Source organism: Atractosteus spatula, chromosome 12 (genome assembly GCF_055471065.1).
Source record: "Atractosteus spatula isolate fAtrSpa1 chromosome 12, fAtrSpa1.hap1, whole genome shotgun sequence".
Classification (NCBI taxonomy): Eukaryota; Metazoa; Chordata; class Actinopteri; order Semionotiformes; family Lepisosteidae; genus Atractosteus; species Atractosteus spatula.
Window position 1 is genome coordinate 2,150,357 of NC_142717.1, and position 16,569 is coordinate 2,166,925.

The 16,569-nt window shown below is 45.2% G+C and overlaps 1 protein-coding gene across 1 annotated transcript; it reads left to right on the plus strand.

Moving 5' to 3' along the window:
* Window positions 1-1,187: 1,187 nt before the first annotated feature.
* On the plus strand, window positions 1,188-13,303 carry mturn (maturin, neural progenitor differentiation regulator homolog (Xenopus)). The gene is made up of 3 exons (XM_088928714.1): window positions 1,188-1,619; window positions 6,929-7,051; window positions 9,077-13,303. Exons 1-3 carry the CDS (start codon window positions 1,452-1,454, stop codon window positions 9,185-9,187), a joined length of 402 nt encoding a protein of 133 aa, XP_088784840.1. The 5' UTR covers window positions 1,188-1,451; the 3' UTR covers window positions 9,188-13,303.
* The last annotated feature ends 3,266 nt before the right edge of the window (window positions 13,304-16,569 follow it).

Below are 16,569 nucleotides of genomic sequence, written 5' to 3' on the forward strand. Positions count from 1 at the left end.
CCCAGTGCGAGCTGTGTTACAGGCGATCAGAGGAATGTTGCAGCCCTGATTGCAATACTGTACTTCAACGCAGGGCTAGCCCTGTCCCTTGACCATGTGTGTACGCAGCAGCACGAGGTGTTCACATCAGTCACACCTTCTAAACAATATGGGGAACCAAGAAATAAGCAAATAAAATGTGAAGAAATATAGTCAAAAGCTCAAATTTTAATTATGCTCAAATGGTAATAAAGCAGTAGTAAAGCTTCATTTGTGAGGTTGTGTGAGTGTGGAACAAGCCATTCCAGTTGTGTTGTCGAAGCCGATACCCCGGGTTCTTTCAAAACTCTGCTGGACGGGATCCTGTGATCAATTAACTAGCAACTAGCAAACGGTCTAGATGTGCTGAAAGATCTCCTCTAGTTTGTAGCATTTGTTATGTAGTCTTAACAGTTGCATTTGACGTGTGGGACTGGAGCAGGACAGATAGGACATTGCACTGAATCACATAAAAACAGGATTAGGTGGTAAAACACATCAGTTCTTTCCGTTTATGATTTCACCCCCTGTATTGAACTTCTCATCCTCTGCAGCGCCCCATGGTAAGGAATGATAAGCAGCCTCCTGCGTTCCCACACACCAAATGTCATATAAAGGAGGCTCAGCACAAGCAGAAACTACTGAAGAGCTCCACTGCACTGTTGATGTACTAATACACGAATGCGTAACATTTACAAGAAATGTAACTGCCCCATCGCTCACAAAGAGTAACGCGCTGCTCAGGGAAGAAGGCAGGAAACATTTGTTCCTATTTTAAACTGTAACATTTTATCATATTGACTTGCAACTGGAGCGCACAGAAAAAGCCCAGACCAGATCTTCTGGGAAAACTGTTAAAAACAAGAACCACCGTGCGTTTGTGTAGACGTCTTAAGTCGGAGCACACTCGCTTTTCGCTCTCTTCTCTAGCGGCCTGGATATCCTTCGTCTCAAGCGGGTAGGCGTCGGAACGGGAGCGTGGTCGTCACGTTTTAGGTGGATCACCGCGGTATTGCGGGCCAATCCCCCGATAACACCAGCGAGGACGCCGGCAGGCTGGCGCTGGCCGCCGGGCTGCAGGTTTCTATTGGCTGCAGTTCTCCGCCTGTCGTCACCGCGCTGGGCGAAGGACGTGACGTGCCCAGTCCTTGTGCGTGCGTGCGGCTGGCTCACTCACGGCGTCTGCAAGGCTCGCCTCCTCGGACGAGCCGCGACAAAAACAGCGTTTTGTGGGGTTTTTTTTCCCCAGTGACGGACGCCCGAGCGCTGCCCGTGAAGCCAACGTCGGTCGGATCCACCATGCAGGCGAGGTGCGGGTTTTAAGGAGGGACCTGCTTTGCACTGTTCCCCAGGGGAGCGTGGACACCCACCCTGGTGAAGCGGCGGCTCCGCACCCCCCCCTCTCCCCAGGTGTACAAACAGCTGACAAAAGAATGGATTTCAAGCAGCTGGTGGACATAGCAGAGAAATGGTGCACCGGCACCCCTTTTGATTTAATCGCTGCCGAGGAAATAGACGAGAGGCGGCTGGATTTTTACGCAGAGCCCGGACTTTCCTTCTACGTGCTGTGTCCCGATATGAACGGTGGTGCTGACAATTTTGTAAGTAAAATTCAACTGGGGTGGGGTGGGTGGCAGGGGAGGTATTGTCAGGTATTGCCAGAATCCTGTAAAAATAATGCTCTAAGGCAGGCGCTTCAAACCTCCCGTGCGCACAAAAAAACGTTGTTTTTTTTAACGCCACACTGTAATTCGACGCATGCAAAATAGACGCGAAACAGACCGGTTGACGTTAAAAGCATGAAATTAAGCGGTGCCTGCCGGAATCGGGCGTTGCTTTTTGATTGCCCTGTGTGCCCGTGAACCTGTGTTTTCCACCCTTCAGCCAGTGCTTTACGGTGCCTAAACGGCAGGGCGTGTATGCGAAGGTGCAGGATGGTGTCGTCTCTTCTTCGTTCTTGCGTCCTCCGCTAGCTTCCCGGTAGACCAATAAACCGTCGATTACGGCACAACGCCAATCCTGGCAGTTTGGTTGGCCTTCTTTCCTTTTATTTTAACACCGTCTTGGGGCGTTAGAGCTACAACCTGTAGCACGGCGATGACGCGCCTGTCCACACGGGGCTTCTGTGGGAAGGGGCTTGACGGCTTCCAGTTGGGCCAGCTGGCCGAGCAGTCGTCTCTCAGTATCTCCGTTTCCGCCCCGTAACGTGTATACATACCTACGTTAGATTTTGTGCACCGACAAGGTCAGTATAATAAAGCTGATCAAGAAAGAAGTCAATGCAATACGAAATCCCCCTGCTCCAGCAACTGTTGTGTGTCTGCTGATTTGCGTGAGATTTTTACATTCTGCAAGATCATTGCATCCTCAGTGTTAGTGAGGGGAGAAGAAACGTGATTGTACAGCTCTTGTGCTGTATACTCTCCAGGGGATGCAGACAGATGTTTTGAATGACTTTGCCAAAATGGATGAGCTTTGGTTATTTACTCTCACAGCTTGAGAGAGTTGCCTAGTATCCACATTAACCTTCTTTTCTCTGAATCCTTAAAGAGAAGTCAGCTCACAGGTTTTCAAAGAGCTTTTTAAAAACAGTTTAGCAGCAGCTGATTGCTGCCTTTGACATCTACACTTACAGTAGGACTGTAGTCTTCTGGTTGCACTTAACAAGGTGTACCAGTCGAGTGGGATGTAAAAGCAAGATTTAAATTTCGCACCAAATGTTTGATAATTGATATTATCTTTATTGAATTTAAGTCAGAATAAATGTCATCACCTCTTTGTATTGGTATGCAATGAACGCATATTAAAATGCCTGTTAGGCCTTTAAATAAAAAGGATGATTAGTTCACCGTTTCACAGTGCATTTACAATATTTATTGGACAAATCTTAGTACCATTAGCTGAGGTCATAGGTTTGGAATTTCCAGACGATACAGCGAGACGCGCTTTACTGTAGTAGATGCCTGCAGTCTGCCCTGGTCATTGTCCTGCCTCAGCTCGCAGTGCTTGTGTTCAAATGTCAAGGACACTCAGGCTAGGCCTCCAATCCAGACAGCCAACAGACTGAATTCCTCTAACGCTGTATTATGAGACCTCAGTTGACAGAAGCTGAGATGAGATTGCTGTCATCAGTGGACAGGCAGTGTTACCTGCCTCACAGCAGTGTTGCCATCCATCTTGTCGGATCTCTGACGCCCCGCAAGGCTGGGCCCGAACAGTCCCAGAATGGGAAAACCGTTCAGGAAAATCGGGATTGTTGCTCTGAGTGGTGTTGTTGTGCCCTGTAGGTGTAACTCTTCCCTCTGGACTAGAATTTGCAAACCCAGTGAGGAAAACACTGTGCTGTAAGTGTTGCTGTCCTTTGAAGGACACCTTAACCTGGAGCCCTGACTACCACCTCACTAAAGAGCCCGTCAGTCTGTGTGTAAGAGTAGGGGCGTTCACTCCAGTGTCCTGGCTCGTGTCCACTTCCAACCCGTCCTGCCTCCCTCCCCTGCTGCGATTCGATTCCAATCGCTTGCAGGCCCAGAGCGAGCCTGCCTGTCCAGGAGTCCAGCAGGTGGGGTTTCGCACTGTCGAGAATTCAGAGGGGGGTGGCGTCGGTTCTGTAACTGGCACAGCCCCCTGAGCCACCCCGACACACTGGCTCATCCTCTCTCCCACGTCAACACCCCCCTCCATTCAGCTGGTCAGGTGGTCTCTCCCTCTGCCTCCTGATCGGTATCAGGGGGCAGCTGCTCTGCAGTGCATCCCTTCCTGTATACTGTAGCAACGTCTCTCAGCTCCTTCGGCATGGATAGCACTACACAGATGTCAATGAATTTCTAATTCCTACCCCGAAAACTGGAGCACATGGAGAAGCAGATGGTCAAGTCTGTATGTGGGGAGCACACAAAGGCTGGCTGGACACATACCCTCAAGCTGGCTTACAGATTCGTGGTCAGTAGGTCAACAGAAACGGAAATTTGTTGGACGTGAGTGCACAGTGGTGTTACTCCCTGACCTCATAATGTACTGTGAAAACACACGTCCTATTCTTAATAAAATTCAATAATTAATTTGAAGAGAACATTATAACATTGCTGAAGTCCTGCAAGAGACCTACTTTTTAAAATAACCTATAAATCAGAAAAAGATGGCAAAGACAGTGTAGTCTAGACTTTCAATAGTGGTATAGTTCAGCCTCCGTTTACTCGTTCTTCACTGTTTTGTTTAATCAAGCGGATCGTACAGATCTGTGATGAATCAAGAATGTATGATTGAGTCGCAGATGACGATGGATCCTCTTTCTCTGGTAAAAAGGAAGTGTCCCTGCATTGAGGTGTTAGGAATCTGTGTCAGGAGGGTCTGGTTGTGGATACAGTCCTGGTTTTGTCAGGTCTAAAAACCTCAGCTGTCTTACAGCAACCTAAATGCCACGACTGTTCCCTTAGCACCACCATGCCTGATGTATATCTAAATATGTCAATGACCATTGGAGCCTCTCAGGTTTGTAGAAAGATGTGGGGTTCGTTTGTATAATATTGAGTTTCAGGCCTCCTTGTAGGAGGATTTAACAGGGCGTGTGTCTGTAACAAGTACTGTTTGGATGCTGGTTAACAACACCACATCATCATCATCGTCGGAGGCAGGCCTGGAACAGGCCCATACTAAAGAAGACATTGCTGTCTTTTCATATTACTCCGTGTTCTCTCTTATCGTAATTGCCCTTCTGAAACCTGCTTTGAATAGAAGTAGTTTCTGCTTCCAGTGCTGCCCAGCCTTTCACAATCACAGCAACACTGAATATCGAGGTGCGTGAAAAAGTCTGGGAACAGGTGGGCAGTGGGCTGATATCGGTGCCTCGCTGCCTGAAAGCCCAGTCGGTTTGGGTACTTGATATTGCCATGGGGGCAAATTCATTGTGGATGGGCTTCCACTTCCGCAAGAGGCACCTGGGCCACCTAGAGAACGATTTACTGTATGCAGGTGCGTGGGAACGTGTACTTGTGAACGCGTGCAGAGCTGTAGAAACTGGGCTCTGGTCTGACCTTGGCCGATATGCAGATTTTTTTTTAGTAATCTCAGCAAGACACGGAGTCGGTGCGGCATCCTTAGGAGTCAGTAGTGCGGTCGAGGTTCATGTGCGTGGCCCCTGACAGTACTCGTCTATGGAAACAGGATATTCAGTGTGCCGTACCTTTTGGCTGTTTTGCATAACCTTTGCTGTTCATGCTTGAGTTATAAGCCCCAAGATATGCCTTCCCCGTCCGTTTAATTACAGTTTATTGTAATTACAGAGGATGCCTGTAAGAGGCCTTGAACAGTCAGAACGAGCTCATTGCCTTTTCAATAACCTGCATGATAAGCGACTGCCGCCCTTGTTTGTCTGTGCATGTTGCAGAGATTAAACTGACAGAAGAAATGTGATGTCTGCCATTGAATAAGTGCAATTTATCATCTGCGATGTTACAAGTGTGATTTGTTGAAATCTTTAAATTATAAGTGTGCATTACTCATAATCCAAAACGTGTGCTGCTTTAGAGATCTAAAAGCTTTAGCTCAGTGAAATAATCACTGTTAAAACCGTAAAAGGGCATTCACAATTAGTAGGCAGTCTTGTAAAAATGAGCTGTTTTACAGATAATCTTTCATCTTTTGTAAATATTAAAAAAGCTCTCCCCGGATTTTGACATAAGGTTGGAATTTTTCCCCATCTTAAAAGAGAAGCTTTCACTCATTGTAAACAATTTTTATTTTAGTGGCTTGCATGTTAGGGCCACACGATGATTAACATCGTGCCTCACAGCACTGGGGCCCTGGGTTCGATTCGTGGGCTGCTGTCTGCGGGAGGTTGTGTATGTTCTCCCTGTGTTCATGTGGGTTTGTTTCCACGGTACAGTCCAGACATGCTGGCAGGTTATTTGCCTTCTGGGAAAAGTGGCCCTGGTGTGAGTGTGTGCGCCTCAGCCCTTTGATAGACTGGCGTTTTAGTTTTAGAAGGAATAAAAAAGCAGTTTTATAAACCTAGATGGTATTAAGTCTTAGTGTTCCTTAAAGGAACAGTTTAATTTCAGTTAGCATAACGTACACAATGGCATGAATGTTATTAAATACCTACTCATGCCTTACAGGAGAGGCCGTTAGTCATCACATGAGAGATCTGTGGCTGACCTTACGAGAAAGAAATTAGTCTGGGCCAGATCATTTTGACTTAATCACAGCTGTGCAAGAGCAGGCCGTTAACATCTACACTACTCATGCAGGGAGTGTGAGAAAGCGTACAAGGAAGTCTGTTCAGCTGCATCTTGAAGGGCGAGTTGACTTTTGCCATTCTGAAGCTGCCTGAAAACCCGGCGCCAGCAAACCAGCAAGATTCTTTGCTGCTGTTGTTCAAGACCCGTGGTGTCTTGTATTTGGTGACTCCTGCTGGATTTCAGAAGTTATGTATTTACTGTGTGTCAAGTATTTCCAACAGAGGTATTGCCAGTAGAATATCAGCAGTGAGGAATTGCACTGATCGACAGGATCACTGGTGTTCAAATACCAGCGAGGCTGGGATGGACGCTCCTAACACGGAGACCAGGTGTGCTGTGGAAGTTGAGGTGAGGGCAGGCTCAAACCTGGGTCCCAGAAACCAGCAGAAGCCCAGAAAGAGCTGATGTGAAACGGAAAGAGCTGATGTCACTTCCTCTAACGGGACATAACCCCCAGAAACAGCTCAAACACAACACAACCCCCCTCCCACCTTCAAATGTCAACTACTTTGTATGCAACTGCCTTTTTATGTCAGGATTTCTCCAGATTCCATATTTTTGTTGGATTTTCTGTCATACTTCGGCACGGGGCGGAGTAAGCGCGGGTGTCGCTGGTGTTCGGCACCGGGCGCTCGGGGCCTCACCCGCCTCACTGTCGGTCTTTCCTCTGGCAGCACGTGTGGAGCGAGAGCGAGGACTGCCTGCCCTTCCTGCAGCTGGCCCAGGACTACATCTCCTCCTGCGGCAGGAAGACCCTCCTGGAGATCCTGGACAAGGTCTTCCGCTCCTTCCGGCCTGTAAGTGCTCGTCCCGCCGGGCTTCTTTCCACTTCGGCCGCCGCGCTTCTCCGGCGGGTCTGCTAACATCTGGAACAGAGCAGTACAGAAGAGCTTTCAGTCTTGCACTTCAGAATTTGCCGGGGTTTTTTTGTTGTTATAGCTTATTTGCTATAAACTTTACTTTATGTGTTGCCTCCAAAGCAGCAGCCGAAAAATGATCTTTTAGAAATCGGGGCACTTGGAAATTGAGTTCCAGTTCATTAACCTTGATTCTGTGTGATCTGTTTCAAAATTTCATGCAGGTTTTGAAGATGTAAATGTAAAATTAGCACGCTCAGGCTGCAGTGTAGGAATATGTATGTATACCTTATTTTTCAAAAGCACAATGCATAGGGGTGGTGTGGATATAGGGATTTTGAGTGAATGTTGTTATAGGTTAAGAAGAGAAGGTTAAAGAAGAGTTTCAGTATCAAGAGAGCAGAAAAGAAAAAATCCAATTCATCCATACATTATGGGGGGCAGGGCTATCAACAGCTGCCATCTAAGCAATACTGAGGTGACTCAGATGTCTTCTGCCACAAAGAGAAGGCTGTACAGGCAGCAGCAGTAGGAGATATTCCTCACTGTCCTCTCCCCACCCTGGAGAGCTGGCCTCTTTAGGGGTGATGGGCTGCAAAGGCTCCGTGCATCTCCAATGTCACCTCTCTGGGCCGGGCAGTTTACTGGGTAGACACTGCATGAACTGAACTGAACAGATCTGCATGGTGGCTTCACATCCTGAGGAGATCAGAACATCGAGCCTCAAAGTGAGAGAGGAAATTTGTGTGGGATTCTCGTGATCCTGGCGCGTATCAAATTTATCATCCGAGGCCTCTTTCACGTTCCAGATTCCAGACTCTTACACATGTCCCAGATGTCTCGTGCGTCATGGCTGGCATGCTTTCAGCATGTACTTAAATCAGTCTGCAAAACCAGAAAGCCACCAAATGGAGCCCAGTCCTACCCCACCTGTCCCAGCAGGGACTGGGCAGGGGCTGTAGAAGAGACTGACCGGCCAGCAGAGGAGTTACAAGGGATGTAGAGGAGTTACTTCAGCCAGTGACAGTGTTCGCAAGCATTAATTAATTCTAGATTCATTATTGGAATACGCAAGGTTACTTCCCCTACCTCTTGATGGTGTTCAGATCCCTCTGTCTCTCGGGGGATTATTGTACTCGAAATCCTGAGTGTGATTTGTGTTACTACCGGTCTGGATTGCATTCCTCTCTCACTCAGTGTGTCATCATGGGCTGAGCTCTGTGCTCTCAGTCAGTGTGTCATCATGGGCTGAGCTCTGTGCTCTCTCAGTCAGTGCGTCATCATGGTCTGAGCTCTATGCTCTCAGTCAGTGTGTCATCATGGTCTGAGCTCTGTGCTCTCAGTCAGTGAGTCATCATGGTCTGAGCTCTGTGCTCTCAGTCAGTGTGTCATCATGGGCTGTGCTCTGTGCTCTCTCAGTCAGTGCGTCATGGTAAAACATTGTGTCTCCAGATGTTAACGGGTGTGCCGTGGAATTTTGTAAAAGTCACAAATGAGAAAAATTTAAAAAATGAGTAAATGTTACGTATTTATCTGAAGTTCTTTGGAGTCTACACATGAGATAGAGGCTTCACTCTGTCCGTGACGATAACATGTGGTACGAGGTAGGATTTTGACGTTTGACAAATCTGAATGGTCCTATACCGTCCTCAGTTCCTGCCAGACCTTGCGCACTGCAGTGAGTTTAGTTTATATTAATGACATTGTGCAGGGCCGGTGCCGTGTGTGTGGGGATAGGGGCAGTCTGCCGTACAATTATTCATTTATGGGAGTGTGTGTGATGGAAGAGGTTGAGAAACACCTGAAAGACATCATTGCGATGAAGTGGCTGTGTTATTCATCCTTATATGAAACATACTAATTATTTGAACCGCTGTTGTCGGAGTCGCGGGGTTATTTCAGGAATTCGCTCCTCCTGCAGTACCATCAGCGCCCCCTGACTCTTGTCTGGTTTCCCCCGCGCAGCTGCTGGGGCTCCCCGATATCGATGACGATGCTTTCGAGGAGTACCACGCGGACGTGGAGGAGGGGGAGCCCGAGACGGACCACCAGCAGATGGGCGTCAGCCAGCAGTGAGGGAGCCGCTGGCAGGGAGAGGAAGAGAGAGCCTTTGCCAGAGAACCTCAGTGCTGCCCCCTACAGGAGAGCCAGCAAAACTCCACCTACATCTCCCTTCACTGCACACCAGCCAGGCTTACCCCGTAGTTTCATGTCAGCAGGCTTCATTCTCCAGCAGCCCGTGCCGACCTTGGCTTGTCCTTCTAGAAGGTTATTGTCAGATGAACAGCTTATCAGTTGCGTTTCCTTCTTGTTCTGAAAACCTCTTTGCTTTCTCTTACCGTGCCATCGCAGTGGCAGAGTACACAGAAAGTAGCGTATTTCAAGCCCTTTCGTTTTCAGCTGCGTCTCCACTTAGAGTGGAGTTTCCCTTGAATTTCCTAAAGATGGTGAGCGGGCTTAAAGGGTCTTGCCAGTACAGTGCGTTATTACAACTTAAATGCAAGAATTGTTATTCCTTAAGAGTAAGGCAGCGAGAGTAAACTGAAAGGACACATTTGCTGTTGCCGAAGTGCAAACATTCCACACAGGTTAAAATGGAAGCCGTTTCCCGTCGTGATGCAGATTTAAGGTGAATTACAGCGGAATGTGTAGTCCGGAGGTCTTTGCTTCTTCTCGATTGAATAATGTGCAACACTTAAGGAAGAGGAGAGAGGAAGCTAACAAGAGGAAATCTGAAATGAAACATGTTATTACGATATTTTAAATATATCTAGAGAAAAAATGATCTTAATTGTTCAATAAGCTTGGCAGAAACCCTGTGAAAATTAGAAAATTGTTTCCCAGACATATACAGTACAGTGTATGGCTATAATTTTCATTATTTAGAATTCAATGCTTTTATGTAATAAATTAGAACATGCATCTAAACTGATAGATGTCCGTCTGATGGGTTTGATGAGGCTTTTATTATTTGCAAAACATGTTTCAGAAGGGCATACCGTATATGTAACTGTCCACTAGACATTCCTGCATTTTTAGCTGGGCTTCTGTCTTACGTTTAGCAGTATTACCAGATCTATATTATTAAGTAGATATTCAGACAGTTGAGTCCCACATGTTTTGCTGCAGAAAGCAGTGATTCTTCCTCTTGCATACTTAATCCCAAATAATAAAGTAAGAGCTGAAATATACAGAGCTAACTCTCTTGCTCTTTAAGCTTAGTTCTCATTTAAAAATATACACAAATCAAGATTTCAGCGTTTTGCTTTTGTCTTCAGCAATAAGAGAGTTAGAAATGTATAAAGATAAGGTGTCATAAGCTACATACAGCTCTGATTTCTATTAAAGTTTGATCCAAACTTAACACTTGTTGCGTCTTGATAATATGTCTTGCTAGTGATTCTTCCAATTTCTTGCAAAATTCATGGCTGTGTTGCCTGTAACCTCCAGACAGGACAAAATCTCAGTGCATCTTCTGGAATTTTTTCTCTCCGTGTTGGGTATAATGAAGTGCAGTAGGTTGCAACTCTCAAATGGCACTTTACATTTGCATTGTAATTTGCTGAGAAGCACTATCTGAACATTTTAAGTGGCACTTGACTCGGAGAGAATTATTATGCAGTGTGGAACGCTACAGAGCAGTGGAACAAAGGGATACTTCTTGCCTCTGTTTCAAGTGAGCTGTATTCAGTGAGTTTAGAGAACTGCAGCCAGACTAGCGTAGAAACTGGAAAAGAGAGCACCTGTCCTTCTGCTGTCCAGCTTAAAACACATACAGAAAAAGTTGCCCTCGTTGTATGGGCAACCTGACTTTTTCAGAGATGGACAATATTTCAGAAATGTCAAGCCTCCCAGTACTCTTGGTAAACCGCATATTAAAATATTTCTTTACCGTGGGGGCCTTGAAATTAGGATTACAACATGGAGTGATAAAATGATGAATTAAAATACTTTGCACTGAATAGAACTGATCATGGCCACCACATGAAATTAAGCAAGTCTCTTGCACAACCCTGTATAGAGAAGAAGGCCTGTGTTTAGTAACAATTTACAAAAGTCCTAAACTTAAAGAAAAAAACCTTGGAGACTTGCATATCTGAAATCCATTTCCATATTAATGGTTAGTATTTCTTATCAGGTTAATATCACTTGCTGCAGAGGAGATACTAAATATTGTTCAGACTTAAACTCAAAGCCTTAAGTACTACGCCTATTGTTTTGCAGGAGATCAAAGACTTGGGAGTGAATTATATCAAGTGTTTTACACAAACATAGCTTAGTTGAAGACATGGCTTTGAGTTTTTTTAATCTGCCTTTCCAAAATAATTCTTGCATTTGGGTTTACCTTCAACTGCAAATCTAAGCCTTAATGAATTAATGAATGACAGTTGTTTCCCATTGAAGCTTTGCATCATGTTCAGCTGGGATTGGAAGAGGTCACAGATTTCTCCTGACCACTGCACTGTGTGGTTGGTCATCTCTCTGTCTCTTCAGACACTGAGACACATGTAATATACTTCAACTGACATGAAAATGTTTTGTACTGGGATGACAAGCTGCTGGTATTTCTGAGATCGTGAACAGAGGTCCCAGTTCCCGGCTATGTTTTCCAGTTGGTTTTATTTCATTAGCAGCAGAACCCCCCTTGGTAGCAAACAGGTACTGTGCATTCTCTAAAAATGCTGTGATGTGATTTGACTACTGCTTGGATGTAGAGGAACAGCAAGGGGCAGCGTTTTGCAGAACAAAGGCACATCTTCTTGAACATTGCTGCTGAATAAGGAGACACATCTTTAGGGCCCCATGGATTAATTGGGGAGTCTGTGTGAAGTTTGTATGTAAAATTATAGCATTTTAATGACAGCTTAAACTGTTTCTCTGATTTGGGTTTTCACTAGTTTTAAGTGATCGTTGAATATTTGCCAAGACTTGAAACCAGAATCTACTATCATTCTTGCGGTCCCCCCGTTCAGTTAGTCATAGGTCAGTTGTTTGTAAGCTATCAATCCGTTAATCAAGTGATGCTTGAAGGCTGAAGCATGCTAAGAATCTGGCCCCAGTCAGGTGTAACAGATCACCTGCTGGACTGATGCCCATTGAATTTCATCAGAGTGCCCAGCCAGGTGGTTCTGCACTTCTGAGAACAATAGTAAAAATCAATCTTGTAAATCAGGGGGCCCAGACTCTGTCTCAGGGGCCCAGTGTGCCCTGGTTTTTGTTCCAGTCACGTTTTTCAGCTACATTCTTGCTCTACTTATTGAATTAGCTGCATAATTGTTGAAGGTCTCGCCAGGCTCTGAGGTGATTTGTAGGCAACTCTACCTGTAATGAGGTGAATGGGTTGTGTAACCAGCTGTAAAAGACCTCAGCAACAATCCTGTGTCTGTCTAATTCTGAAAGCAATTAGCGGCTCAAGGTAAAACCAAAAACTAGAAGACATCAGGCGCTCCCAGGACTGAGTGAGAGCCCCCCGGGTGGAAATAAACTGTGGTGTTTGTTCACGGCTTTAAAATGGGTTTCCCTTTTCTCCATCTGGTGAGGTTGAGAAGTGCTCTGGGTGAATTGATTCTCTGATAATACAGGGTGGAAGAAAAAAACAAATGTGGTACAAACCTTAGTCAGGCCTTAACACTAAGACATAAGGACTAACTGACCCCTGACGTCCTGACTTCCTCATGCATGTCAACTCAATGGGATAGTCCTTCCGCATCAGTGTGTATTTCTAAACGCAGGGCCACACCGCGGGTCTAAGCTGAGCCCTGCCCTGTTGAGTTCGGCTGTTGAGATGTTCAGTTTCCGTGCGGTTCATTGCTTCCGTTCCAGTCCTTTCACAGGCCGTGGGTGTGTTGTGTGACCCTCACTTGTGTCTTTATCTTCTGCTTCCTTTTGCTTGATCGAACCTGCCCCCCTGGTCTGGACCTGTACTGTATCTCTCGAGGCTTTTAAACTGCGTCTAGGTCTGGCGTGAGATCAGGCCATTGCATTGGACCACTTTTATTTCCTTCATTTCTTTGGCACATTGCTCTGGCACTGGATCTGCTTACTGCTTTTATGAACTTTATGAAGGCACACTGTTTTTTTTTAATGATCTGATTTTTGTTTGCTTCTTTTAACGTGATATTCCCCTGTCTCTGTGCTTTGTTTTCTACTCTCACTGTAAATTCTGGTTTAAAATATATATATTGAAATCATGTTGGCTGTGTGTTTTCATTTGTGTTTGGTCCTTGTTTGACAGTTTTGGTGTTGGAGGATGGGCACTATCTTTCAGAAACTAACCTGATACTGAGACTTGTTTTGTCAAACAACTTCTTAAGCACTGCTGAAAGACTGGAGAGGTGTTACACCAACTTTTTTGTGAACAAGTTTCTATTTAAATTCTTTCAAAAACCAATACAATATTTCCCCTCATAGCAATCAGGGTCACAGGTACTTGTTAGTGAAGAAAAGGCTCTGTGGCTCAGGATTTGCGCCTGTGGCTGGAAGGTTGCCGGTTCAAATCCCGCAGCCGGCAGAGGAATCCTACTTTGTTGGGCCCCTGAGCAAGGCCCTTAACCCCAGCTGCTCCAGGGGCGCCGTATAAATGGCTGACCCTGCGCTCTGACCCCAAGCTTCTCTCCCTGTCTGTGTGTCTCATGGAGAGCAAGCTGGGGTATGTGAAAAGACAAATTCCTAATGAAAGAAATTGTATATGGCCAATAAAGTGATCTTATCTTAAAAGACAATGCTTTATTTCTCAGCAGTGTGAGCTTGTGAATGTGCAGATTCGAAGGGGAGTCTGTGTCTGCAGACTGCATGGTGCAGATTACCTCTGCTACAGGCAGGACGATGGGGTGATGGATAAAGATGTTTGCTGCTCCCTGGGGAAAGAAAACAAATTGCACAGGAAGAAGTGAATCTTTTTATTTTATCATTGTTCTCGTATGTTGTTTTCTGGTACCAAACCTATATAATACAGAAAACAATCCTATTATTGTCTCGCCCTTTCCCAGACTGTTGGCTTGCCCCTGGGAGTCTGAAAGGCGGGTCTGATGAACAGGGCTTTGATTGCATCCACTGCTGTTTGCCTGGGCTGGGCGTTCTTCCCACTGGCCCCCTGGATTTGAGCAGTCAATATCTCCAGCAAAACATCTTACAGTCGAGTCCTGCAGTGCTGTGAGGAAAGGTCTATCTACTCGTGCAATTAACCTGCATCATATATTGTTTTTATTTAATTTGGATTTGTTTAGAAAAGTGAAGTCCTTTGACATTTAAAAAAAACCAAAACATTTGCAGTGCCCATCTCAAAGTGGAAAATCAGCGGTCTGATGGATTGTATTGGTCCAAACAGCAGCAAAGCTCTTCACACCAGCAGGCAGCTTGTTGTGGGAGCCTGGCTATTCAATAACAGTGCTGGGATCAGCACGAGTGAGTTCAGCTGGGCGGAACAGTACATGTATACAAAGTGCTGACGGTGCCCAAGCTGCTGTTGACCAAACATAATTCTCTCACCGCTGGACCCAAGCAGGGCATCGGGAAACAAGTGTCAGAAAAACAACATCGGCATCGGTGAGCACCCTGAAAGGGCATGAAACGCCAAACGTTCATCTCTCTGGGGGAAAATAACATTTCCGACTGTTAAAAACGCATGTTTTTACTTATTGATGGCTTATCTTCCTGGAATTATATACATGATATTGTGAGGGGGTGTCAGAAGCTGTGCTCTGTCGCCTGCTCTCTGACTACGACAGGGAATCTTGCACGTCACAGGCAGACGTCTCTAGACTGTCTAGGCCCAGCGAGTACTAACAACCCGAGAAGAACGTTTTTTTCTGCTATCATGCAACCTTAGTAAAGTAAATTTTTTTTAACTGAAAACTATCAATCTGAGACCAATTTTAAAATGCCAGAGAAAGTAATTCAATTCAGTTTATTTTTACATAGCGCCTTTCACAACGAGTTGCCCCAAGGCTCTTAACAAAGCAAGTGACTGTACATGTTGTGAAGATGGAACAGAAAAGACCAGAAGACAACGGAGGAGGGGAACCAAAAACTCCTTAGTAAGGAGAAAAAAAACCTCTAGGGGTCCAAGGACAAAGACCCACAAAGTCCCCAGAAAAGGATGTCATGTCCCGAAAAATACCATACACCTGAGATAACAAAGGGACTAAATTTAAAAAGATTTGAAAATGAAAGGTACATAATGGCTGTCACTTAAGAGGGGAAATGCTGTACTGAAATGTAGAGGTTCTTCCTGAGAGCTGCCAGAACTCGTCGAAGCCTGTGTTCGTCCACGAGCTGTGTTCTTTTTTTCTTCAGGCGTGATTCGGTCTCTGCAGTTCGGTCCAGAGCTCTTTTTCTGCCATATTGGTTCATGAATTTTGTAGTGGTGTCCTCCAGCTCTGACAGGAACAGATGGAATTGCAAAGATCTTGTTCTAGCATCTGTTTTGGTAAAAGTGTTTTTCTCTTTTCAGCCTGAAACCAAATGACTGTTTCCAGTCTTGCAGTACTTTCTAAAGGCTAGAGAATCCCTGCTGGCGCTGAGCACAGAGCTGAGACTGGTTAGAGATGATCATGGCCCTGGGTGAACAGTGGGATAGAGGCACAAGGTCCGAAGGGTTCGGATGAAATTGACCCTGCAGGATAACAGATAAAGCAGTAAAATCACTATCCACAAGCCCCTCATGCTACAATCAGGCACAAAGGAGAAACAAGTCATAATCTTTCATCATCGTCAAAATGGAATTCACTTTTAAATTCCTAAATAAAACTAACCCACAGCTTCTTAGTAGCTTGTTCTTCAGTCTCAGTAAATTAGCAGCTACAGTGCAACCCAGTAAAGTCTCTCACCAAACTAAACGTACATGTGTTATTTTATCTAGGACAAGGTACAGACATGACATTAGCTGAGAAGTGCATGGGTCATTAGCGAGTGAAGTATTCTGTGGCAAATGAAACCTCCTTTTGTTAGTAATGAAGAAAGGAACATTACATTTCCTATTCTTACATATCTTTACACAATCACCAAAAACACTTATTTGTATTTTTTTGCGTGTTGTAGTTGAGGTTTAGGGCTGCAGAGGGCACTGTTTGACTGTTTGTATAAAGTGGTAGAACTTACAGTAAGTACCTGGTATAGAGAAATGAATCTATCGCGAAATTCAACATGTTTATGCTTATTGATTGTTAGCATGAAAGGTCACTAGAAGATAATCAATACATAATTTACAGGAACATTATATGGTTTGAAATAACACTGGACCCTTACCAGGAATAACTGACTTTCTGATCAAGACGTGGTGGATGAAATCACTCAGATTTCTGATTTCAAAGCTCAAAGCCTCTGCTTGCCCACTGTGGGGAAGATGTCTGTGTAGGACACTTGCAGTGGAGTAAGAGGTAGGTAAGAGACGAAGAACTGTATAATTGTTGGCTTTTTAAAATTGTAAAACAACTGAGACCTTCAATGAAGCTCTGTCC

Bases quoted from the DNA above. Each gene is read 5' to 3' on its own strand.
- mturn (XM_088928714.1), top strand. From the start codon at position 1,452: ATGGATTTCAAGCAGCTGGTGGACATAGCAGAGAAATGGTGCACCGGC. The intron at 1,620-6,928 runs GTAAGTAAAATT...TTCCTCTGGCAG, and splicing joins ACGGTGGTGCTGACAATTTT to CACGTGTGGAGCGAGAGCGA. The intron at 7,052-9,076 runs GTAAGTGCTCGT...TCCCCCGCGCAG, and splicing joins TCTTCCGCTCCTTCCGGCCT to CTGCTGGGGCTCCCCGATAT.